This window comes from Oncorhynchus kisutch, linkage group LG17 (assembly GCF_002021735.2).
Source record: "Oncorhynchus kisutch isolate 150728-3 linkage group LG17, Okis_V2, whole genome shotgun sequence".
In the NCBI taxonomy this organism is placed as follows: Eukaryota; Metazoa; Chordata; class Actinopteri; order Salmoniformes; family Salmonidae; genus Oncorhynchus; species Oncorhynchus kisutch.
In genome coordinates, this window is record NC_034190.2 from 52,892,982 (window position 1) to 52,919,016 (window position 26,035).

The 26,035-nt window shown below is 43.8% G+C and overlaps 1 protein-coding gene across 2 annotated transcripts in view; it reads right to left on the minus strand.

Moving 5' to 3' along the window:
• espn (espin) overlaps positions 1–26,035 on the minus strand; it is a 95,430-nt gene that overhangs the window by 53,492 nt on the left and 15,903 nt on the right. For both annotated transcript variants that reach the window (XM_031794057.1, XM_031794056.1), the window contains exons 3-7: positions 18,953–19,139; positions 16,525–16,707; positions 12,529–12,660; positions 9,491–9,740; positions 5,166–5,446 (exon numbers count right to left, since the gene is read on the minus strand). In XM_031794057.1, the coding sequence (XP_031649917.1) occupies positions 5,166–5,446; positions 9,491–9,740; positions 12,529–12,660; positions 16,525–16,707; positions 18,953–19,139 (1,033 nt within the window). The remainder of the gene's footprint in view (positions 1–5,165; positions 5,447–9,490; positions 9,741–12,528; positions 12,661–16,524; positions 16,708–18,952; positions 19,140–26,035) is intronic.

The following is a 26,035-nucleotide window of genomic DNA, read 5'->3' on the forward strand; positions in this document are numbered from 1 at the left end:
TCCCCAAACAATTTTATTTGCTGGTTTTAAGCGTTAAACGTTCTTTGTTGACTGTTGCTAGGTGCTATCGTCCTCCATCTGCACCGACCTGAACCCTACCTGCCCTAAGCTTACTCCTGGCTCCTTACACTAAGTCTGAATTTGTCCAGCTAGGTGACCTAAACTGGAACATGCTTAAAGCACCTGACCAAGTCCTAAAGAAATTGACTCCCTAAATCTTTCTCAGATTATTACCAATCCCACAAGGTATGACTCCAAACACACAAACAAGGCTACTCTCCTCAATGTTATCCTCACAAATAATCAATAATCAGTCTGGTGTTTTCTGTAATGACCTTAGTGATCACTGCTTTACAGTCTGTGTTTGTAATGGCTGCTCAGTGAAACGACCTGTCCTGATTTGTCATAGAAACTTGCAAAAAAAATTGAATGAGCAGACATTCCTTCATGAACTGGCCTCTGTAAAATGGTATAGAATCAGCTTGATCCCCTCTGATGACGCTTGGATCTTATTTTTTGATATTTTCAGTGGTATTGTTAACAAACACTCCCCCATAAAGAAAAAGAGAATTAAAAACAGGTACACCCCCTGGTTCAACCGTGATCTTGCAGTTACTCCACCTCAAAAATTGCATTTGGCGAAAGGCTCGGCACACGCATACTCAGGTTGACTGGCTCTCGTTCAGGCATATGAGAAATAAGCGCACTCAGGCTATCCGAAAGGCCAGTTAGTTTCTTTAAGGAGCAGTTCTCTCTCTGTGGGTCTAACCAAGAAGTTCTGGAAAATGGTTAAAGACCAGGAGATTAAACCCTCCTCCTCACAGCTGCCCATGTCCCTTAATGTTGATGATGTGGTTGTTACTGACAAGACACACATGGCTGAGCTCTTTAATTACCACTTCATTAAGACAGGATTCCTTTTTGACTCAGCCATGCCTCCTTACCCATCCAACATTTCGTCATCTACCACCCCTTCTAAGGTGACTAGCCACGATGCTCCTCCCTCTTTTCCCCCCACCCCGCTACACAGTTTCTCCGTGCAGGCGGTCACTGAGTCCTAGGTGCTAAAGGAGCTCCTTAAACTTGACCCCCAAAAAACAATTTTCACTTAAAATGACATACCCAAATCTAAATGCCTGTAGCCCAGGACCTGAAGCAAGGATATGCATATTCTTGATACCATTTGAAAGGAAACACTTTGAAGTCTGTGGAAATGTGAAATTAATGTAGGAGAATATAACACATTAGATCTGGTAAAATATAATACAAAGAAAAAAAACATGTGTTTTCGGTTTACCGTTTTATCTGTGGATTAATTGTCAGAGTAGAGGACCTTGTGCATTTCAGGTAAAATAACAACCAAATATTTATATCCCAACAGCAAGCTAGCTAGCTAAATTGTCATAAATGTTTAATGCTTTTCGACCTATCCCCAAATTAATATAATTGGTTCAGAGTTTGTTTTGATAGTTTAACCTGCGTGTCCTGATCGTGTCTGGTGTGGGGGTACAAAATCAACATGCGCGCGATGGCGCACACAGGTGCACGCGTGCGTCCGGTTTGGTCAGAATGTCAGGTCTCTTCATGTAGTGTTGTCTCTCTTGTCGTGATGTGTGTTTTTTCCTATATTTTCCTCTTCCCACAGGAGGCCTTTTGCCTTTTGTAAATACGAATTTGTTCTAAACTGACTTGCCTACCCCTACCTTGTCACAACACAACTGATTGGCTCAAACGCATTAACCTTTTTGGGATAGGGGGCAGCATTTTCACTTTTGGATGAATGACGTGCCCAGAATAAACTGCCTCCTACTCTGTCCCAGATGCTAACATATGCATATTAGTAGTATTGGATAGAAAACACTCTGAAGTTTCTAAAACTGCTTGAATGATGTCTGTGAGTATAACATAACTCATATGGCAGGCGAAAACCTGAGAAAAATCAAACCAGGAAGTGGGACATCTGAGGTTTGTGGACATCTGAGGTTTGTAGTTTTTCAAAGCTTGGCCTACCAAGTACACATTGAGATATGGATGAGGTTGCACTTCCTAGGGCTTCCACTAGATGTCAACCGTCTTTTGAAACTTGAATGAGGATTCTACTATAAAGGAGGGGCTCCCAGAGACCTGTTTGAGTCAGTGGTCTGGCATAGTGCCTCAGTCTCATGATGCTCGCTCCCGACAGTGTTACCTCTCGCTCCAGTGCCGTTCTGAAGACAGTTGGAACATTATTGATGTTTTATGTTAAAAAAATCCAAACGATTGATACCATACATCGCTTGACATGTTTCTAAAGGACTGTAACGGATCTTTTCAAGTTTTAGTCTGGATGAAATGCTTGCGCCTCATGAAGATGGATGACTGGGCTGAACACGCTAACAACAAGTGGCTATTTGAATGTAAATGATGGAACTTTATGGAACAAATCAGTCATTTATTGTCGAACTGGGATTCCTGGGAGTGCCTTCTGATGAAGATCATCAATGGTAAGTGAATATTTATGGTGTTGTTTCTAACTTTGCTGATTCCAAAATGGAGGCTATTCCTCTGGCTGTTTTGGGTTCTGAGCGCCGTTCTCAGATTATGCTTTTTCCGTAAAGTTTTTTTGAAATCTGACACAGCGGTTGCATTAACAAGAAGTCTATCTTTAATTCTGTGAATAACACTGGTATCTTTTATTAATGTTTATTTTTTGTATTTCTGCAAAATCACTTGGATGTTTTGGAATCAAAACATTACTGCACGTAAAGCGCCAATGTAAACTGAGATTTTTGGATATAAATATGCACATTATCGAACAAAACATACATGTATTGTGTAACATGATGTCCTATGAGTGTCATCTGATGAATATCATCAAAGGTTAGTGATTCATTTTATCTATATTTTTGCTTTTTGTGACTCCTATCTTCGGCTGGAAAAATGGCTGTGTTTTTCCGACTTGGCGGTGATCTAACATAATCATATGTTGTGCTTTAGCTGTAAAGCATTTTTTAAATCAGACACAATGGGTAGATTAACAAGATGTTTATCTTTCATTTTCTGTATTGGACTTGTTAATGTGTGAATGTTACATATTTCAAAAAAATATTTTTGAATTTAGTGCGCTGCCTTTTCAGCGGAATGTTGTCGAGGTGTTACACTAGCGAAACCCCTGCGCTAGAAGGGTTAAGAAGGAAAGAAATTCCACAAATAAACTTTTAACAAGGCACACCTGTTAATTGAAATGCATTCCAGGTGACTACCTCATGAAGCTGGTTGAGAGAATGCCAAGAGTCTGCAAAGCTGTCATCAAAGCAAAGGGTGGCTTGTTTAACACTTTTTTGGTTACTACATGTATTCCATATGTGTTATTTCATAGTTTTGAGGTCTTCACTATTATTCTACAATGAAAATAGTAAAAATAAAGAAAAACCCTGGAATGAGTAGGTGTGTCCAAAAATTTGACTGGTACTGTATTTAGCGTAACTTTAATGTTTCACTATTTTTATGAAATTACTGAGGTAGACGGTCCTCCCCTTCCTCCTCTGAGGAGCCTCCACTGACATCTGTGGACCAAAAAAACTCCCATGTGTCAGAGTCTGGCGTTGTGGTTATCCCCCAAGACTCTGGACCTATACTCCTGGCAACGTGGGTACGAATCCCATCTCAGCCCTTCCTCTTGGTTTCCCTCTGTATCGGTCTCTGCTCTACATTCCCATAAAAAAGGAAAAAAATATATTTAAATTGTTGTTGTTTTATTTAAATCGGCCATGAAATAAGCTTAGTAGTGGGAGGGAAGTTGTTTTGATCTATGGAGCCCACTCACAATGTGGCCAGAGTAATTAGTGGAATTAACGTTGGGCCCATCACTCTGCTCATCAAGAGGTGCCAATGGGGAGGGCCGGCTCGTAATGAGGATGCTCGTTAGTACAATAACAATAGTGTGGACTGGAGAATCCCTCTTCTTGTCTGCCTTCGCGCTGGGAACAGGGGATGTTGTTACACTGACTGGCCAAGCGATTAGTGGTCGGCGCGACAGGGAAAATGGCGCCTCGACTCCCTGCACCTAAACACCTCACTCTGCTAGCCACTTCACTATCCAGAAACGTCTTTTCAGTCCCCATTTTGAAACGTCTCAGTGGAGCAAGCAGTATCTGCAGGGGTCATTGTTTCTATGTTGTAGCTACTGATTTCATAAACTGAGAATGCAACCACTAACACTCACAACCTGCTGCTTTTTAAGGGCCTGTCCACCCCTATTCTAGAGAGCAACATCAAGCTAAGACAACTGCGGGCCCCATTATAAAATCAGCTTGTTGGCTGGATCTGGTCCACATGCCACCAGTTTAAGACCTGTAAACAAGCAGATACAGGAGATGGACAGTAATAAACAGATCTGTACAGCCATTAAATCCTGCATACACAATTGCCTTTGTCAATAGAAGTCTCTGTGCGTTCCCTCTCCTAATGATTAAGGTTATGATATAGGGGAGGGTAAGCTGGTCCTATATTTTATCTGAACTGTATCTGAGTTTGCTCTTATGGGGGGCTAATAGTGGGGTATGTTTGATCAGCTTGCTGCTCGTTAATTGAGATAAGACTGCTGAGGAGGGCTCAATCATGCAATCACACTAACTGAGTCCACTAGGCTAGGGCTCTCCATTGGCTCCCTGTCCAGCCATCTTGTGGCATGGCATAATGAGTCTTGGATATTGCTGTCCTATGCTATTTCACGCTAGAATATTAGCCACAAGGCTTTTAGAGGATTTCACTGATCACTGGACTGGTCATCAGGATAATGACAAGCTGGAAAGCCTGCCATTGATAGGCCACCCTCTGTGAGGACTTGGCCATCTGTCACCAGCATCCAGAGAGAACAAATGGGGCAACCATTTTTAGACTGGGGGCTCAATGGCATCAAATGGTTAGGTTGAGAGGAAATCGATCTCCTTAATTCCTGGATACTGCATTCTCTCAATGGACACAGAAGACGTAGTCTTCAAAAAGGCTCATTAATTAATGTGAAGGACTGCATGTACAAGTGACTTGATAGTGTGTGTGTGCGCGCGCGCATATATATCTCTACTCCAGGGATTCGTTAACAAAGAAACAACAGGACTGTGGCCTTTGAGAAACCAGAGTCGTGACCTTCTGCTTTTCACCAGTAAAAGAAGAGAGAAGCTCACCTCATTCTCCACATGCCTCAGGTTGCTCTTCACCTTCAAGTAGATCTCGGCATCTGAGTCCTCGGGGGGCTGGGGTGGCGGGTAGCCGGGGGGTGGGGGTAGTTGGGAGGGGCAGTCAGGGGGAGGGGGTGGTGGAAAGGCTGGCGGGGGTGGGGGAGGCTGCTGAGTGGCAGCGTTGGTGGCGGGGTCCTTGCTGTTGGGAACTCCACCCCCTACGTCTGGGTTCAGCATGTCCATGTAGGTCTGCATGTCATTGATGGTCGACTCCATTGGGCCTCCACCTGTGACAAGGACACCGTGGGTCAGTGGTGAGATTTCTGCCACAAAATGGCTGATGTGGCCATGGAAAAATAGAATTCATTGTACGGACATCCCCCATTCAAGTCGATGGGTGGACGATGGGATGACCGACAGCCCGATCTAGGAATTAAATTTCAATGGACATACAGTGGCTTGCGAAAGTATTCCCAGTATTCCTATTTTGCTGCCTTACAACCTGGAATTTAAAAAAAAAATGGGGTGGGGGGGGGTTGTATCATTTGATTTACACAACATGCCTACCACTTTGAAGATGCAAAATATTTTTTCTTGTTAAACGAACAAGAAATAAGACCAAAAAAAAACAGAAAACTTGAGCGTGCATATCTCAATACTTTGTAGAGCCACCTTTTAGAATAATTACAGCTGCAAGTCTCTTGGGGTATGTCTCTATAAGCTTGGCACATCTAGCCACTGTGATTTTTGTCCATTCTTCAAGGCAAAACTGCTCTAGCTCCTTCAAGTTGAATGGTGTACAGTTTCGCTGGTGTACAGCAATCTTTAAGTCATACCACAGATTCTCAATTGGATTGAGGTCTGGGCTTTGACTAGGCCATTCCAAGACATTTACAGTGCCTTGCGAAAGTATTCGGCCCCCTTGAACTTTGCGACCTTTTGACACATTTCAGGCTTCAAACATAAAGATATAAAACTGTATTTTTTTGTGAAGAATCAACAACAAGTGGGACACAATCATGAAGTGGAACGACATTTATTGGATATTTCAAACTTTTTTAACAAATCAAAAACTGAAAAGTTGGGCGTGCAAAATTATTCAGCCCCTTTACTTTCAGTGCAGCAAACTCTCTCCAGAAGTTCAGTGAGGATCTCTGAATGATCCAATGTTGACCTAAATGACTAATGATGATAAATACAATCCACCTGTGTAGAATCAAGTCTCCGTATAAATGCACCTGCACTGTGATAGTCTCAGAGGTCCGTTAAAAGCGCAGAGAGCATCATGAAGAACAAGGAACACACCAGGCAGGTCCGAGATACTGTTGTGAAGAAGTTTAAAGCCGGATTTGGATACAAAAAGATTTCCCAAGCTTTAAACTTCCCAAGGAGCACTGTGCAAGCAATAATATTGAAATGGAAGGAGTATCAGACCACTGCAAATCTACCAAGACCTGGCCGTCCCTCTAAACTTTCAGCTCATACAAGGAGAAGACTGATCAGAGATGCAGCCAAGAGGCCCATGATCACTCTGGATGAACTGCAGAGATCTACAGCTGAGGTGGGAGACTCTGTCCATAGGACAACAATCAGTCGTATATTGCACAAATCTGGCCTTTATGGAAGAGTGGCAAGAAGAACGCCATTTCTTAAAGATATCCATAAAAAGTGTTGTTTAAAGTTTGCCACAAGCCACCTGGGAGACACACCAAACATGTGGAAGAAGGTGCTCTGGTCAGATGAAACCAAAATTGAACTTTTTGGCAACAATGCAAAACGTTATGTTTGGCGTAAAAGCAACACAGCTCATCACCCTGAACACACCATACCCACTGTCAAACATGGTGGTGGCAGTATCATGGTTTGGGCCTGCTTTTCTTCAGCAGGGACAGGGAAGATGATTCAAATTGATGGGAAGATGGATGGAGCCAAATACAGGACCATTCTGGAAGAAAACCTGATGGAGTCTGCAAAAGACCTGAGACTGGGATGGAGATTTGTCTTCCAACAAGACAATGATCCAAAACATAAAGCAAAATCTACAATGGAATGGTTCAAAAATAAACATATCCAGGTGTTAGAATGGCCAAGTCAAAGTCCAGACCTGAATCCAATCGAGAATCTGTGGAAAGAACTGAAAACTGCTGTTCACAAATGCTCTCCATCCAACCTCACTGAGCTCGTGCTGTTTTGCAAGGAGGAATGGGACAAAATGTCAGTCTCTCGATGTGCAAAACTGATAGAGACATACCCCAAGCGACTTACAGCTGTAATCGCAGCAAAAGGTGGCGCTACAAAGTATTAACTTAAGGGGGCTGAATAATTTTGCACGCCCAATTTTTCAGTTTTTGATTTGTTAAAAAAGTTCGGAATATCCAATAAATGTCGTTCCACTTCATGATTGTGTCCCACTTGTTGTTGATTCCTCACAAAAAAATACAGTTTTATATCTTTATGTTTGAAGCCTGAAATGTGGCAAAAGGTCGCAAAGTTCAAGGGGGCCGAATACTTTCGCAAGGCACTGTAAATGTTTCCCCTTAAAACCACTCAAGTGTTGCTTTAGCAGTATGCTTAGGGTCATTGTCCTGCTGGAAGGTGAACCTCTGTCCCAGTCTCAAATCTCTGGAAGACTGAAACAGGTTTCCCTCAAGAATTTCCCTGTATTTAGCGTCATCCTTCCTTCAATTCTGACCAGTTTCCCCGTCCCTGCTGATGAAAAATATCCCCACAGCATGATGCTGCCTCCCCCATGGTTGGATGGTGGGATGGTATTCTCGGGGTGATGAGAGGTGTTGAGTTTGCGCCAGACATAGCGTTTTCCTTGACGTCCAAAATGTTCAATTTTAGTCTCATCTGACCAGAGTACCTACTTCCATATGTTTGGGGAGTCTCCCACATGCCTTTTGGTGAACACCAAACGTGTTTGCTTAGTTTTTTCTTTAAGCAATGGCTTTTTTCTTGCCACTCTTCCGTAAAGCCCAGCTCTGTGGAGTGTACGGCTTAAAGTGGTCCTATGGACAGATACTCCAATCTCTGCTGTGGAGCTTTGCTGCTCCTTCAGGGTTATCTTTGGTCTCTTGTTGCCTCTCTGATTAATTCCCTCCTTGCCTGGTCCGTGAGTTTTGGTGGGCGGCCCTCTTTTGGCAGGTTTGTTGTGGTGCCATACTCTTCCTATTTTTTTATAATGGATTTAAATGGTGCTCCGTGGGATTTTCAAAGTCTCAGATATTTTTTTATAACCCAACCCTGATCTGTACTTCTCCACAACTTTGTTCCTGACCTGTTTGGAGAGCTCCTTGGTCTTCATGGTGCCACTTGCTTGGTGGTGCCCCTTGCATTATGGTGTTGCAGACTCTAGGGCCTTTCAGAACAAGTGTATATATACTGAGATCATGTGACAGATCATGTGACACAAATAAAGTCCACCTGTGTGCAATCTAACTAATTATGTGACTTCTGAAGGTAATTGGTTGCACCAGATTTGATTTAGGGGCTTCATAGAAAAGGGGGTGAATACATATGCACCACTTTTCCGGTTTTTATTTTTTAGAATATTTTAAAACAAGTAATTTTTTCCATTTCACTGCACCAATTTGGACTATTTTGTGTATGTCCATTACATGAAATCCAAATAAAAATCCATTTAAATTACAGGTTGTAATGCAACAAAATAGGAAAAACGCCAAGGGGGATGAATACTTTTTCAAGGCACTGTAGCAAAACCCAGGCGGGGTATTACACAATATAGCTGGTGGATGATGCAAATTTCATCTACATAATATGTCAAGTGCTTTAAGCACCTGGAAAAGCGCTAAATAATCCATTCTATTATTATGTTATGACACCCGTTTTTAAAACACTCAATTAGTCTTCAGTCTGAACCGTCATTATTTAATAACTGGTGTGCAGGGGTAGAACAAAAGCCTGCACACCCAATAGCTCTCCGGGATTGCATTTGCAGACCCTTGTTCTGGAGAGTGTGCAGGGTTTTGGAATTTGGTTGATTCACAGACAGATTATTTATCCTATCTGCCACTAGAGGGTACTACTTGTATAAAGTGCTGCCGTGGCACCACACAAAAGAATGCAAACTGTTACATGGAATTTGTTCCAGTCAGATGAGCGGTTGAAGTTCCCACCATTGTTATGATAATAGCGTGCAGGGTGCATTACCCAAGCAAATATGTCATGTCATGTTTGGGGGGGGGGGAGTTCATTTAAATAGTGTAAGTGTTTGTGTGTGCACGTGCATGCGTGTGTGTGTGTGCACGCATGTGTTTTGGCATGTTTAAGTGCCTCCATGTGTGACAAAGCGTGTGTTTGTGACTGACCAGCCGGGGCTCGCGACGATGGGGGCGAGCCGCTCCTTTTCCCTCCTGTGCTGGACTGACTGGAGTTGGCCGAGTCGTAATTGGACAGAGTGCTGGAGGGCGAGCCCATGTCGAAGTGGGCGGGTTGCTGGGCCTGCCCCGACCCCGCTGGGGGCATGGTGTTGTTGGGGGACGACAAACCTGAGTCAGGCTGCTTGTTGTACTCCAGGTCAGCCGATGGGTCTCTGGAAAGCACGCGGTGCTCCACACTCTGGAAAAAGACAACCACAATGAGGGGTTAACACTTACTACATTTCTTACCTCCTTAATCTTACTACATTTGCACACACTGTATATACACTTTTCTTTTGTGTAATTGACTGTATGTTTGTCTATCTTATGTGTAACTCTGTGTTGTTTGTGTCGCACTGCTTTGCTTTATCTTGGCCAGGTCGCAGTTGTAAATGAGAACTTGTTCTCAATTGGCCTACCTGGTTAAATAAAGGTGACAATAATAATAATAATAATTTAACGCATTCTCCTCTGAACAGTTGATGTTGACATGTGTCTGTTACTTGAACTCTATGGGTCTGTTACTTGAACTCTATGGAGCATTTATTTGGGCTGCTACCTGAGGTACAGTTAACTCTAATGAACTTATCCACTGCAGCAGAGGTAACTCTGGGTCTTCCTTTCCTGTAGTGGTCCTCATGAGAGCCAGTTTCATCTTAGTGCTTGATGGTTTTTGCGACTGCACTTGGGGAAATTTTCAAAGTTCTTGAAATGTTCCGCATTCACTGACCTTCATGTCTTAAAGCAATGATGGACTGTCGTTTCTCTTTGCTTATTTGAGCTGTTCGTGCCATAAAATGGACTTGGTCTTTTACCAAATAGGACAATATTCTGTACACCAACCCTACAAATGATTGGCTCAAATGAATTAAGGAGGAAAGAAATTCCACAAATGACCTTTTAACAAGGCACAACTGTTAATTCAAATGCATTCCAGATGACTACCTCATGAAGCTGGTTGAGAGAATGCCAAGAGTGTGCAAAGCTGTCATCAAGGCAAAGGGTGGCTACTTTGAAGAATCTCAAATATAAAACATATTTAGATTTGTTTAACACTTTTTTGACATGATTCCATATGTGTCTCGAAATTGAGCTCAGGTGCATCCTGTTTCCAATGATCACACTTGAGATGTTTCTACAACTTGATTGGAGTCCATCTGTGGTAAATTCAATTGATTGGACATGATTGGAAAGGCACACACCTGTCTGTATAGGGTCCCACAGTTGACAGTGCATGTCAGAGCAAAAACCAAACCATGAGGTCGAAGGAATTGTCTGTAGAGTGCCGAGACAAGATTGTGTCAAGGCACAGATCTGGGGAAGGGTACCAAAAAATGTCTGCAGCATTGAAGGTCTCCAAGAACCCAATGGCCTCCATCATTCTTAAATGTAAGGAGTTTGGAACCATCAAGACTCTTCCTAAAGCTGTCCGCCCGGCAAAACTGAGCAATCGTGGGAGAAGGGCCTTGATCAGGGAGGTGACTAAGAATCTGATGGTAACTATGATCGAGCTCAATCTCTTCCTCTGTGGAGATGGGAGAACCTTCCAGAAGGACAACCATCTCTGCAGCACTCCACCAATCAGGCCTTTATGGTAGAGTTGCCAGATGGAAGCCATTCCTCAGTAAAAGGCACATGATGCCCGCTTGGAGTTTGCCAAAAGGCACCTAAAGGACTCTCAGACAATGAGAAACAAGATTCTCTGGTCTGATGAAACCAAGATTGAACTCTCTGACCTGAATGCCAAGTGTCATGTCTGGAGGAAACCAGGGCCTGCTCATCACCTGGCCAATACCATCCCTACAGTGAAGCATGGCTGTGGCAGCATAATGCAGTGGAGATGTTTTTGGGAGACTAGTCAGGATCGAGGGAAATATGACGGAGCAAAGTACAGAGATCCTTGATAAAAACCTGCTCAGGACCTCAGACTGGGGTGAAGGTTCAACTTCCAACAGGACAACGACCCTAACCACACAGCAAAAACAACACAGCAGAGGCTTCGGGACAAGTCTCTGAATGTCCTTGAGTGGCCCAGACTCCACCGATCGAACATCGCTGGAGAGACCGGAAAATAGCGGTGTAGAGACGCTCCCCATTCAACCTGACAGAGCTTGAGAGGATCTGCAGAGAAGAATGGGAGGAACTCCCCAAATACAGGTGTGCCAGGCTTGTAGCATCATACCCAAGAGGAGTCGAGGCTGTAATCACTGCCAATGGTGCTTCAACAAAGTACTGAATAAAGGGTCTGAATACTTATGTGAACGTGTTTTTTAAATAAATTTGCAAACAAATCTAAACCCGTTTTTGCTTTCTCATTATGGGGTATTCTGTGTAGAATGATGGTGGGGGACACACACACACAATTTAAATACATTTTAGAATAAGGCTGTACCGTAACAAAGTGAAGGGGTCTGAATACATTCCGAATGCAGTGTACACTGACTGAAGTGGATCAAACATATGATGTTAATAAGGGATCGTAGCATTCAGCTGGAGTCACCTGTACGGCCATGGAAAGAGCTGGTGTTCATAATAAAATTTTGGAACAAATGAAAACGGCCTACAAATGTCAACATCCCACGGACAGCGGCGAGAACCCAACTAGCCTTGTAGTGGTGATCGTACTCTCCCCTCTTCTAAACTAGGGCTCATACCCTCTTAGTGCTTTCCCATAACACACCACGTGAACTCCTTTCACATGGAGCCTGTGATGACACAACACATTGTGAATGTGGGCACTGTAGCCACAGGAGCCAGCATGTCCCCCGACTGACACCGGTGTCTCCGCTAATGACAATTACTGCTATTTACCTTCTCTGCCTGGCATGGCCCTTGTGGGTGGCATGAGAAAAAATAAACACTTCCGAGACTCCCCAAGGTTTGTGGGAAACACATCTCACCCCTCCCCCGCCCCCATTTCCATCTTTCTCCCGCTCCTTCTCCTTTTGCCACTGTGTGTCCTAATGAATACATCCCGTGTCTCTCACCATGTTCTCCACATTGCGCAGGTACTTGGCACACTGGGCGTGCCCGTTGTACTCTGCCAGGTCGGCCGCGGAGAAGCCGTCCTGATCCCGTATGCCCAGGTCCACGCCGTTCACCACCAGGATCTGACAGCACTGAGAGAGAGAAAGAGAGAGCAAGAGTAGGGAGAAGGAGAGTGAGATAGAAACACGAAAAAAGAGACAGAGGAAGAAAGAGACAATAAGAGAGACAAAGACAGAGAGGTCAGCTCGTCAAAAAAATAACTGTCTGGGATGTTGTGAAGAGAGAGTTCACACAACAGCTGTGAGGCGTCTAACATAAGAAAGGGAGACAATCTCAACTTGCCGCTCTCACATGGCTAGTTTCTGGACTTGTATGAAGTTACCTGTTCGTTATTCCCATCCCCCTTGGTGTCTTGACTAGCCTCTCTCCCTTCCTACCCCCTCTCGTCACATACAGTATGGCCCAGTGCCCTTTGACTCACCCTCCCCCTATCTTCCCCATCTTTCAAATACTTGAACTCTTCAAAAATACCTTTAAAAAAAGACATACAGCAGATCTTCCTGGGCCTGCTAATGGCTGTAAGCTGATATGGGCATTACTCTCATCGGCCAAACAAACACCACAACACATACGAGTCAACCAGCTAATGTCAACCGCTGCAGATTGCGATCTCTAATGGGAGTGTACTGTGTAAGCGCACGCATGCTTCACAGCCCTATAAGATGTCTCAACCCATTGACCCATTGTCTTGTCCCCTCCGACAGATCCTGCCCGTCACTGACCTCTGCTACAAGTGTGACATCAGCAGCCTCAGACTTCAGGTGCCGGTTGCACCAGTAAGCGGGTCGTAACGATACTTCCGTTAATATACCTGTTGCACCACCTGGGCGTAAATTCAACGCCTAGTAGGAACCAGGCGTAGGGTGTGAAATTGGGCCGATCATCATGAAACGCATAAAAATCTATAGGAATCTATATTTTCAAAAGCATGCGAGTTTCACAACCTCTGCGGGCTGTTGGAGTTGCATATATGTGAGCCAATTGTAAATAATAGCCTACACTTGATTTAGGCTACATTAGCATGCTAAATATTTGTTTCTGATCAGTGATAGATGAGCCAACCAATAGATGAGCTATCACCTCCACTTATTTGCCCAGTCAGAGATCAATTTATTGATTCAGTGGGCTTTTGGTTGAGTAGGCTACCATGCAAGAAAAGATGGAAAAAAAATCCACTTGTTGAGATGTGCAAACTACACAAGATGATCATGAGCACCCACCTCAACTTAACTAGGCTAGGCTGGTAACAGCCTAGTAATGGACGCTGCTTAGAAACCATCATAATGAAGATATCAAATCTCATGAATGTGCATTGTTTATGCTGGACAGCTACGACTAGTCTTATTTTTGGTTAGTGCAACAGGTGTAAATTCGGATCACAAGGTCAGACGTAGCTACGCATTTAAGACCAACTTTTTTTTACGGCCAATTGGTGCAACCGGCCCCAGTATCCCAGACTGTTCTGTGGACAAATGTCATCCACTACCTACCAACTCCTTATATACATATAACATTTTATTTGTCACATGCGCAGAATACAACAGGTACAGGTACCTTACAGGGAAATGCTTACTTACAAGCCCTTAACCAACAACACAGTTAAAAATAATAAAAATATATGAGATAAGAATAACGAATAATTAAAGAGCAGCAGTGAATAACAATATCGGGGCTATATACGGGAAGTACCGGTACTTAGTCAATGTGCTGGGGCACCGGTGTCGAGGTAAATGAGGTAATATGTACATGTAGGTAGAGTTATTAAAGTGACTATGCCGTACACACTACCCTCTGTCGTGCCTTGCGTTTGGAGGCCGAGTAGCTGCCATACCAGGCAGTGATGCAACCAGAATGCTCTTGATGGTGCAGCTGTAAAACCTTTTGAGGATCTGAGGACCCATGCCAAATCTTTTCAGTCTCCTGAGGGGAAATAGGTTATATCGTGCCCTCTTTGCGACTGTCTTGGTGTGCTTGGACCATGTTAGTTTGTTGGTGATGTGTACACCAAGGAACTTGAAGCTCTCAACCTGCTCCACTACAGCCCCGTCGATGAGAATGGGGGTGTGCTCGATCTTCCTTTTCCTGTAGTTCACAATCATCTCCTTTTTCTTGATCACGTTGAGGGACAGGGTGTTGTCCTTGCACAACACGGTCAGGTCTCTGACCTCCTCCCTATAGGCTGTCTCATTGTTGTCGATGATCAGGCCTACCACTGTTGTGTCATCGGCAAACTTAATGATGGTGTTGGAGTCGTGCCTGGCCATGCAGTCATGAGTGAACAGGGAGTACAGGAGGGGACTGAGCGCACACCCCTGAAGGGCCCCAGTGTTGAGGATCAGAGTGGCGGATGTGTTGCTACCTACCCTTACCACCTGGGGGCGACCCGTCAGGAAGTCCAGGACCTAGTTGCAGAGGGAGGTGTTTAGTCCAAGGGTCCTTAGTTTAGTGATGAGCTTTGAGGGCACTATGGTGTTGAACGCTGAGCTGTAGTCAATGAATAGCATTCTCACATATGTGTTCCTTTTGTCCAGGTGGGAAAGGGCAGTGTGGAGTGCATTAGAGATTGCATCATCTGTGGATCTGTTGGGGCGGTATGCAAATTAGAGTGGGTCGAGGGTTTCTGGTATAATGGTGTTGATGTGAGCCATGACCAGCCTTTCAAAGGATTTCATGGCTACTGACGTGAGTGCTACGGGTCTGTAGTCATTAAGCAGGTTACCTTAGTGTTCTTGGGCACAGGGACTATGGTGGTCTGCTTGAAACATGTTGGTATTACAGACTCAGGTTGACAATGTCAGTGAAGACACTTGGCAGTTTGTCAGCGCATGCTCGGGGTACAACTCTACGTAATCTGTCTGGCCCTGCGGCCCTGTGAATGTTGACATGCTTAAAGGTCTTATTCACATCGGCTGCCGGAGAGCATGATCATACAGTCGTCCGGAACAGCTGATGTTCTCATGCATGTTTCAGTGTTACTTGCCTCAAAGCGAGCTTAGAAGTTATTTAGATCGTCTGGTACCCTCGTGTCACTGGGCAGCTCTCGGCTGTGCTTCACTTTGTAGTCTGTAATAGTTTGCAAGCCCTGCCACATGCGACGAGTGTCAGAGCCAGTGTAGTACGATTCGATCTTAGTCCTGTATTTACACTTTGACTGTTTGAGGGTTTGTTGGAGGGCATAGCAGGATTTCTGATAAGCTTCTGGGTTAGAGTCCCGCTCCTTGAAAGCGGCAGCTCTACCCTTTAGCTCAGTGCGAATGTTGCCTGTAATCCATGGCTTCTGGTTGGGGTATGTACATACAGTCACTGTTGTGATGATGTCATCGATGCACTTATTGATAAAGCTAGTGACTGATGTGGTGTACTCCTCAATGCCATCGGCAGAATCCAATCTGTGCTAGCAAAACAGTCCTGTAGTCATCTGACCACTTTTTTAATAGACCAATTCACTGGTGCTTCCTGCTTTAATTTGTTCTTGTAAACAGGAATCAGGAGAATATAATTATGGTCAGATTTTCCAAATGGAGGGCGAGGGAGAGCTTTGTATGCGTCTCTGTGTGTGGAGTAAAGGTGGTCTTGAGTTTTTTTCCCTCTGGTTGCACATTTAACATGCTGATAGAAATGAGGTAAAACTGTTTTAAGTTTCCCTGCATCAAAGTTCAATAGGAGCGCCACCTCTGGATGAGCGTTTTCCTGTTTGCTTAAGGCTCATTGAGTGCGTTTTTAGTGCCAGCATCGGTCTGTGGTGGTATACGTGCTTTCAGTTCATCCCATTTATTTCCCAGTGATTGAACGTTAGCTAACAGTACAGATGGCAAAGGCAGATTAGCCACTCTTTCCACGAAATCTCAGTTTATTTCTCCAGCGAATGATGGGGATGAGTGCCATCTATACGGTAGTGCATTAAAAACTGGCAATCAACACACAAACACACACACCTCCAGCTCCCCGTTCTCAGCAGCGTCGTGTAGCGGCGTTCCGCCCCAGCTGTCGGTGATGATCTCGCCGCCGTGCAGCAGCAGCCAACTCAGCACCTTGGCGTGGCCACGGCTGGCGGCAAAGTGCATAGCCGTGGCACCGTCACCATCCCGGTCGGACAGGCTGATCTCTGTGAAACTCACCTGCAATGGGACAACAGTAGAGGTTAAACCAGACAGGGGAAAACTATGGCCCGCGAGCCCGATTCAGCCCACCAGCCAATTAGTGTTGAAGCGGATTTAGAAAATTAAACAAAAAATGTGTCAACTGAATTCGGAGCTTAGTTCATTAGAACAGCTGTTACGTCAGTAACCTCCGATGTCCGCTAATTGCTGGGGGAACAAACCGATCAGTTTCTGAAATTATACAGTAATAGGCCCACTGTTCTTAATTCCCTGAGTCATTCTTCAGTGTCTTTCCTGGAAACACCTTCAGACAGCTCACCTAAATGTTCTCAAACTCAACCAAAGAAACCAGTCCAACATGTTCATGAAAAGAAGTAAGTTAATAACTTTTGAACTATTGTTCCAGGGAAGATGAGTTTGAATGGCGACATTTTGTTAGCATGCTGCCGTTACCTAAGTTTGCTAATTGGCGTTAGCTAAGTTTCCTAGCTGGAGCTGCTTTTTCCCCTTTGTAATATTCATTACCCATACAATTAGAGTATTACAAATGCAAGAACTATACAACTATATTGGTTATTTATGCCTATGTACTGAAGAGCACATTTCAAGCACAATCATTGGACTAACAGTTTTACGCAATTTCTGTTATACAATAAATATACAATAAATCTTATATATACAAATTATCTTTTTTGTTGCTTGCCACATACAGTGGGGCAAAAAAGTATTTAGTCAGCCACCAATTGTGCAAGTTCTCCCACTTAAAAAAGATGAGAGAGGCCTGTAATTTTCATCATAGGTACACTACAAAAATCTCGAAAATCACATTGTAGGATTTTTAATGAATTTATTTGCGAATTATGGTGGAAAATAAGTATTTGGTCACCTACAAACAAGCAAGATTTCTGGCTCTCACAGACCTGTAACTTCTTCTTTAAGAGGCTCCTCTGTCCTCCACTCGTTACCTGTATTAATAGCACCTGTTTGAACTTGTTATCAGTATAAAAGACACCTGTCCACAACCTCAAACAGTTACACTACAAACTCCACTATGGCCAAGACCAAATAGCTGTCAAAGGACACCAGAAACAAAATTGTAGACCTGCACCAGGCTGGGAAGACTGAATCTGCAATAGGTAAGCAGCTTGGTTTGAAGAAATCAACTGTGGGAGCAATTATTAGGAAATGGAAGACATACAAGACCACTGATGATCTCCCTCGATCTGGGGCTCCACGCAAGATCTCAAAATGACCACAAGAACGGTGAGCAAAAATCCCAGAACCACACGGGGGGACCTAGTGAATGACCTGCAGGGAGCTGGGACCAAAGTAACAAAGCCTACCATCAGTAACACACTACGGCGCCAGGGACTCAAATCCTGCAGTGCCAGACGTGTCCCCCTGCTTAAGCCAGTACATGTCCAGGCCCGTCTGAAGTTTCTCGAGAGCATTTGGATGATCCAGAAGAAGATTAGGAGAATGTCATATGGTCAGATGAAACCAAAATATAACTTTTTGGTAAAAACTCAACTCGTCATGTTTGGAGGACAAAGAATGCTGAGTTGCATCCAAAGAACACCATACCTACAACACACCGCCCGGGCAACGAAGGAGTGGCTTCGTAAGAAGCATTTCAAGGTCCTTGAGTGGCCTAGCCAGTCTACAGATCTCAAGATCTCAATCTTCACCATAATTTGCAAATAAATTCATTAGAAATCCTGTGATTTTCCGGTATTTTCCTGGATATTTTTTTTCTCATTTTGTCTGTCATAGTTGAAGTGTATCTATGATGAAAATTACAGGCCTCTCTCATCTTTTTAAGTGGGATAACTTGCACAATTGGTGGCTGACTAAATACTTTTTTGCCCCACTGTTTGTGTGCTACGCTACCACATGTTAGCCTGCAAGTGAGCCCCTATTGGTGACGCTGGTGTATTCCAGTAGGACATTCCTTCTAGCCTTCTAGAACATTAGTTTTAACCTTTAGCTATAGCTTGTTTTCCACCATAATGCATTGCTTTGCTTTAAGCATATTAGTATTTCATTTGCATATTGCAGTTGTCTTATGTTGCTCATAACATTTCATATCAATAGCATTTTATTGCCATGAATTAGGCTCTTTGTGGTCTCTGGATATTAATGTACACCCACATCGGATTTATTTGGAGCTTGTCTAGGACTATAAAACGCACTATAAAATAGTACAACAAATACAGTAGAAGGAATATCAAAAGACAGCATGAAGTGGGGACCATTGACCTACCAGCCAGACGATGACAGTGTTATGGCCCATTTGGGCTGCGGCGTGCAGAGGTGTCATCCCGTCATTGGCTCTGATGCCTGGCTCCGCCACACAGTCTTTCACCAGGTATTGGACAACCTCCAGGTGACCTTCCTGGCAGGCCAGGTATAGGGGTGTGGCACCATTCTTTGTTTGGGAATTGACAACACTAAAGGAGCATACAAAAAAATAGACCTGTATTCAGCTTTATTTAATGAATTACCATATTATTACATTGTGATTCTTGAACAACATAACTACTTTGGGTTAGCCAAGAAGAGTGTATAAACATGTATACGGTTGCTAACATTGGGCAGTAATGTTATTCTAGGAGGTTTTCTTTGTACCCAAACTAATCTAATCACTGACAGGTCAACATAACTTCATAACTTGGAATAAGCTCGGTCCGAGTTGCCACCTTAAGGATGATTTCCAAGTAGCCATGACTGAGGGAGGTATTCTGATTAGCACATCGAGCCAACTCCACCCCCTTGAGCCAAACTCCGCCCTCCCTGTTCTCCCCGTTCCCCAAAGGCCAACTTGGCAGTGGATAATTATTTGCCCTATCCAATGACAATGCCTCTGCTTGCCCCAGATCTCCTAGTCACAGAGGGAGTTGAAGGAGTGAAGTGAAGTGCTTCCCTTCTAAATCCCATACAGCCTTGCTTTATTTGGACACTGACTGACAAGCGGGCAATGAGTCCAGTAAGAGGCTTACTACCCTGCTGGTTCTGTTCCTCACTACCTCAGGGTTAACCAGGTGGCAGTAAGTGGTGACAGGCCAGAGGGAGGGAGGAAAAGAGATGTAAAGAGAGGGAGGGGTAAAGGAGGAGGGGTGTCTCCCCTCAAACCAAACACAATTGCACCCAGTTTCCCCTCACAGAATAGAGACAGCAGTTAGAACCCAAGCCAACAACTTACTCGACTAAGTCAAGGTTGTTACTGAAGCTATATTTGGGCGATGTATACGTTTCCTGGATCCAAAACGTAACACCTTAAGTAACACCTCCTTTCCTTTCCTTTGTTCCTTGAAAATATGACAAAGCCCCAAATCTTAGGCGTGACCAACGGGGCATCCTTGGGGTGCATTTGGGGTGAGGTTTCAGGTAAAAACAAGTGCCCTTTAAATATTTAAATGCCACAGGAAGGGGACCTAATCTGCAGTTCTATCATCAGGAAGTAGGCAGATGGCTGCATTATTCATGAGTGTAACTAAAGTGGGCCGGAGCTCTCCTGCATCCCGGGGTCTGGAGAGGGTGCGCAACGTACGGTATGTTTATGGAAAGGGGCTGACACTGATGTGTGAATATTGACGCAACACACAAACCCCCTCAAATACACTTTAACACTGGATAGAAACTGCATCAAGGTGTCTATGTGCTCTTATGATATGCCTCATGACAAGGGTGACTACTGAGTTTTAGCCTACACAGACTCAGGTACTCCACTAAAGGAATTGTTTTAGGAGTACAGGTGTAGATTTCAAAAGGGCTTAACAAAGAGGCTTGTCTTTGTGCGAGGGTAGAAATACAAAGTGTGACAATAGATGATACCCCGTCCCACACACCCTCAACAAAAACATGCACATGAGCCATTTTGTTCGTCTGTAACTTGAAATTGCCTCCACTATTACTGGATACAATACACACCATTCTCCCTTCCTCCACGTTCAGTGTATTTAACAAAGGGCAATCTTATCTTCATTATTAGCAAAGTAATAGATGTTGTCACACTAATAGGCTTCTTGCCTGATAAAATCTTATTGTGTTCTCAGTGGCTTTTCTTGTTTAAATAATTAAGTGACCCATGACGAGAAAAGTTTTCCTCCATACTGTTACAGAGGACTGAAGAAATTACATACTTTAACCAGCATACACCCCCCCCCACCAAAAAATGTAAAATGACTTACATTCTCAACAATTATTAGGTGTTACTATTTTGTTTTTTTCTAGCTTAGTGTTACCTGCACCCTCATACAGTCTCAACAGATAAAATCACATAGAAAATTATTGGCACCCTTGATAAAGCTGACGAAAAAATGTATACTGAGCTATATCGAATGCTCCCAAAAAATTGGAAAACTATATTATTACTTTTTTTCTCAAAAAGATGTGTCAATAGTATTGGCACACCTGAAGATTCTTAGAAATAAAATCAAACAAAATTACATCCGTATTAACATTCTACTTTAAAAAATTCATCTCAGTTTAAAACGTCTACAGGATCAGTGTCCCCACGCGGGACGGTTGAGCTAACATAGGTTAATGTGATTAGCATGAGGTTGTTAGGAACAAAATAATTCCCAGGACATTTTAGACAAAAACTTGGTTGCCTCTGCCAGGAGACTGAAACTTGGGCGCAAGTGGATCTTACAGCAAGACAATAACCCCAAGCACAAATCAAAATCCACAAGGAAATGTTAATTGGCCATAAAAAAAATCACCATTTTGCTATGGCCATCTCAGTGTTCGGACTTGAACCCCATCAAAAACCTCTAGTTTGAATTGAAGAGGGCCATCCATAAGCGCAGACCAGAGGATAAAGGATATGGAAAAATTCTGTATGGAGTAATGGTCTATATCCATCCCAATGTGTTCACCAATCTCGTTTTTTTGAAGGCTCAGTGCAGTTATCCTCGAATGGGGAGGGTGCCAGAGTATTGAAAACAGGGGTAGCAATAATTTTGACACCTATCTTTGAGATTTTTTTTTATTACTTGTTAAACATAATCTCTTTTTCTGAGTAACTGTAAAAGCATAAAATAATTTTCCATTTGTTGAGCATACAATATAGCTCAGTATTTGTATTATTTGTTATATAGTCTTTTTTGCTAATCCTTATGAAGGACGGCAATAATTTTGGATGGGACTGTATATATTAGTTTTTTGATAAACAATACCAATAGCGGTTCACAGACTTGGATGAATCCAGACACAACAACACATTACTAGACTCAACAAGATATATTCTTAGAAAGTTAAAGATTCTAATCCACCCCAAAAATAGCTTTTAACCTTCAACTTATGTATCCTTTGACCCTAACAATGACCCTAACATAGTTGCGCTAAATATCCATCTACTATACTTGGCTAGGCAGAAAATATAGCATGGAAAAGGGACGTGGGAAAAGTGGGAGTGCATTAGGCTAATCCAAATCCTACACTCTAAATATACTTGAGACGTTCTAGATGCCCGAGTGCCACGGTGGGTGAACTTTCAGCAGCATCTTGCTCTCTGGGTCTAAAGCAGGGGTAGGCAACCCTGGTCCTGGAGTGCCGCGGGCACTTCATGTTTTTCATTTAACCGACCTGGAAAACCAGGTGTGTTGAATTTAGGCAATCATTGAACTGAACAATTAGCTAAATTGGTCTGATGTGGTGCCTAGTTGGAACAAAATCCTGCAGTACCTGCAGCACTCCGGGAACAGGGTTGCCTACCCCTACTTTAGAGCCAGAGAGAGAGAGATGCTGCTGACAGTTCACCCACCATGACACTTGGGCATCTAGAATGTCTCAAAAGTAGATTTTATGGCCCTCAGTCGGCAGCAGTCGCCCCACCCCTTTTGACCCCATGCTGCAATTAAGCCCTGGCAAAGCTCTTAATCTGCGCTAATTGATTGCATAACATGTTCCTTCTCTCTCGCTTTCTCTGTGAGTCTGTGCAACCATCTCGCTGAGGTTTATTGCCAGTTCGTCGCCTGTCTTTTATGTTCCAGCAGCACTATCAGCGGAGACACAGCACGTCATCCTGTTAGCTTTGTGGAGACACAGCACGTCATCCTGTTAGCTTTGTGGAGACACAGCATGTCATCCTGTTAGCTTTGTGGAGACACAGGATGACAGGGAAGTACAATTCACAGATTCAACCCTTTGAGCCCAGGCCCATACATTTGGTGGCCATTGTCTAGGAACTTAATCTGCATCAGTCCTGCATCCCTATCCCCATTTTCTACCACAAAAGACAGACAGACATAGCCTAATGAGCAGCACACTGCTGACAGCTGAGTACTTGGCATGTTGACTATGGATCACACCTCACATTACACTAGGCTCACACACCTCGCACTAGGCTACCTGCTGGGGCGGCAGGTAGCCTAGTGGTTAGAGCATTGGGCCAGCATTCCCCGAGCGACAAGGTAAATGTCTGTAGTTCTGCCCCCTTTGTTCTTAACTGGCTTGCCTAGTTAAATAAAGGTCAAATAAAATTGGCTTCACTTCATAGCTGCAGCGGAGTGAACTGAACTGAACTGACCTCTTGTCCAGACAAACAGTTCTCAGCTAACTAAGTTACCGTAACTAAACAGTTGTATAACTTTAGTCATCCGTTTTGTGCAAATACAGTACAATATTAGGCTAAACAATTGAACACTTCCCACAGTATGTTGTGATGTCAGAACTGTGATGTAGATTGACGATTTCACCGTACAGTTTTAGAATGGTCAGCCTCACTCAACTTTGTAAAAATACAGTACAAATGTGAGAACTATTGCACATGAATGGCCTGCCTTGGAGTTAATTATCGGAGGACTTTAGAGGTGATCTGTGGAATGGATTCTAGGGCCTTTGATGTTTTTTTTCTGCACTGTAAATTGAGCAAATGTTTAGCATATGGGTTTCCAAGGCCTTGAAACCATCCATCTGTAATAACGTGCTCCAGACAAATCCAATCCTTACCACATTCTGTGCAGCTAAGTCGGATTACTACCAACAGGAAAGGGAAACTATATGGGGGCTAAACAATGATGATGAATGTAGCTTTTTACATTCCGCTAACTAGTGCTCAATAAAAATAAATGAAAGAACAGTGTCGTATGATAAAGGAGAAATGCTTCCCTTGTGAGCGGTTGCCTCCCTTGTGATTTCTGAGAGCTAAGGTAACAGCTGTCAAACAGGCCAATTACCCTTTGAAACCCATAAGATAACATTCTGTTCTACGCCGTATAATAAACCGTGACATCACAATGCTATCTCCCCACAGCAAAAGGCCTCGGCTAAACAATGCCAGAGACGACTAGAAAGCGGTCCCCTTCTTCATGCCTGTATTGTTTTCCCTCATTAGCTTATCGCCGGTTCGCTACTGTGTGTCACCATGGCTGCAGTGGTAAATAGCATGAGGGGTGGGGGAAGGGAAGAGGCAGGAGTGAATGGAGCAATGCTATCAGGCACAGCCACGTCTCTGGGGCCAATTAAAGATTCAAGAGCTACGCACCTGTCTGGGTTGCACCTAGACAACACTGGAGTCCCTGGTAGGTAGGCCCCAAACTCCAACACCAAGGCCAGAACACTAGCCTATAGCCCTCAGACTCCAACTCTTCAGCTTATTCCTATAGGTTTATGGCAGAGGTGAGTGATCTGTGCCGCATGTTGAAGTGAACAGAACAGTCCCATTGGACAGCCTTGATGAGGCCTTAGGTGGCAGCTGGCTATCTGGTCCCTATCATATTTTATTCCTTTACAACCAACAGGAGGTTCCCATTGCTTATCTATTGGTTAGGCTATAGGCTCAAACATTACACTGTTGTCTCTCTATGTTCTGCAAGCATGCTCTTCATATACAGTGCATCCGGAAGGTATTCAGGCCCCTTGACCTCGTCTTCATTTTGTTACGTTACAGCCTTATTCTAAAATGCATTCAATCGTTTTTCCCCCTCATCAATCTACACACAATACCCCATAATGACAAAGCAAAAATAGTTTTTTCGAAATTTCTGCACATGTATTAACTATGAAAACTGCAATATCACGTTTACATAAGTATTCAGACCCTTAACTCAGTACTTTGTTGAAGCACCTTTGGCAGCAATTACAGCTTCGAGTCTTCTTGGGTATGACGTTATAAGCTTGGCACACCTGTATTTGGGGAGTTTCTCTCATTCTTCTCTGCAGATCCTCTCAAGCTCTGTCAGGTTGGATGCGGAGCATTGCTGCACAGCTATTTTCAGGTCTCTCCAGAGATGTTCGATCGGGTTCACATCCCTGACTAAGGCCCTTCTCCCCCAATTTCTCTGTTTTTGACGGGTGGCCAGCTCTATGAAGAGTCTTGGTGGTTCCAAACATCTTCCATTTAAGAATAATGGAGGCCACTGTGTTCTTGGGGACCTTCAATGCTGCAGACATTTTTTGGTACTCTTCCCCAGATCTGTGACTCGACACAATCCTGTCTCGGAGCTCTACAGACAATTCCTTCTATGGCTTGGCTTATGCTCTGACATGCACTGTCAACTGTGGGACCATATATAGACAGGTGTGTGCCTTTACAAATCCTGCCCAATAAATGTAATTGACCACAGGTGGACTCCAATCAAGTTTTAGAAACGTCTGAAGGATTATCAATGGAAATATGTCAAATATGTCATATCAATGTCTCAGCCTCCAGTATTTATGCTGCAGTAGTTTGTGTCGGGGGGCTGGGGTCAGTTTGTTATATCTGGAGTACTTCTCCTGTCCTATTCGGTGTCCTGTGTGAATCTAAGTGTGCGTTCTCTAATTCTCTCCTTCTCTCTTTCTTTCTCTCTCTCGGAGGACCTGAGCCCTAGGACCATGCCCCAGGACTACCTGACATGATGACTCCTTGCTGTCCCCAGTCCACCTGGCCATGCTGCTGTTCCAGTTTCAACTGACCTGAGCCCTAGGACCATGCCCCAGGACTACCTGACATGATGACTCCTTGCTGTCCCCAGTCCACCTGGCCATGCTGCTGCTCCAGTTTCAACTTCCACCTGACTGTGCTGCTGCTCCAGTTTCAACTGTTCTGCCTTATTATTATTCGACCATGCTGGTCATTTATGAACATTTGAACATCTTGGCCATGTTCTGTTATAATCTCCACCCGGCACAGCCAGAAGAGGACTGGCCACCCCACATAGCCTGGTTCCTCTCTAGGTTTCTTCCTAGGTATTGGCCTTTCTAGGGAGTTTTTCCTAGCCACCGTGCTTCTACACGGTTTGCATTGCTTGCTGTTTGGGGTTTTAGGCTGGGTTTCTGTACAGCACTGAGATATCAGCTGATGTACGAAGGGCTATATAAATAAATTTGATTTTGATTTGAAATAGGATGCACCGGAGCT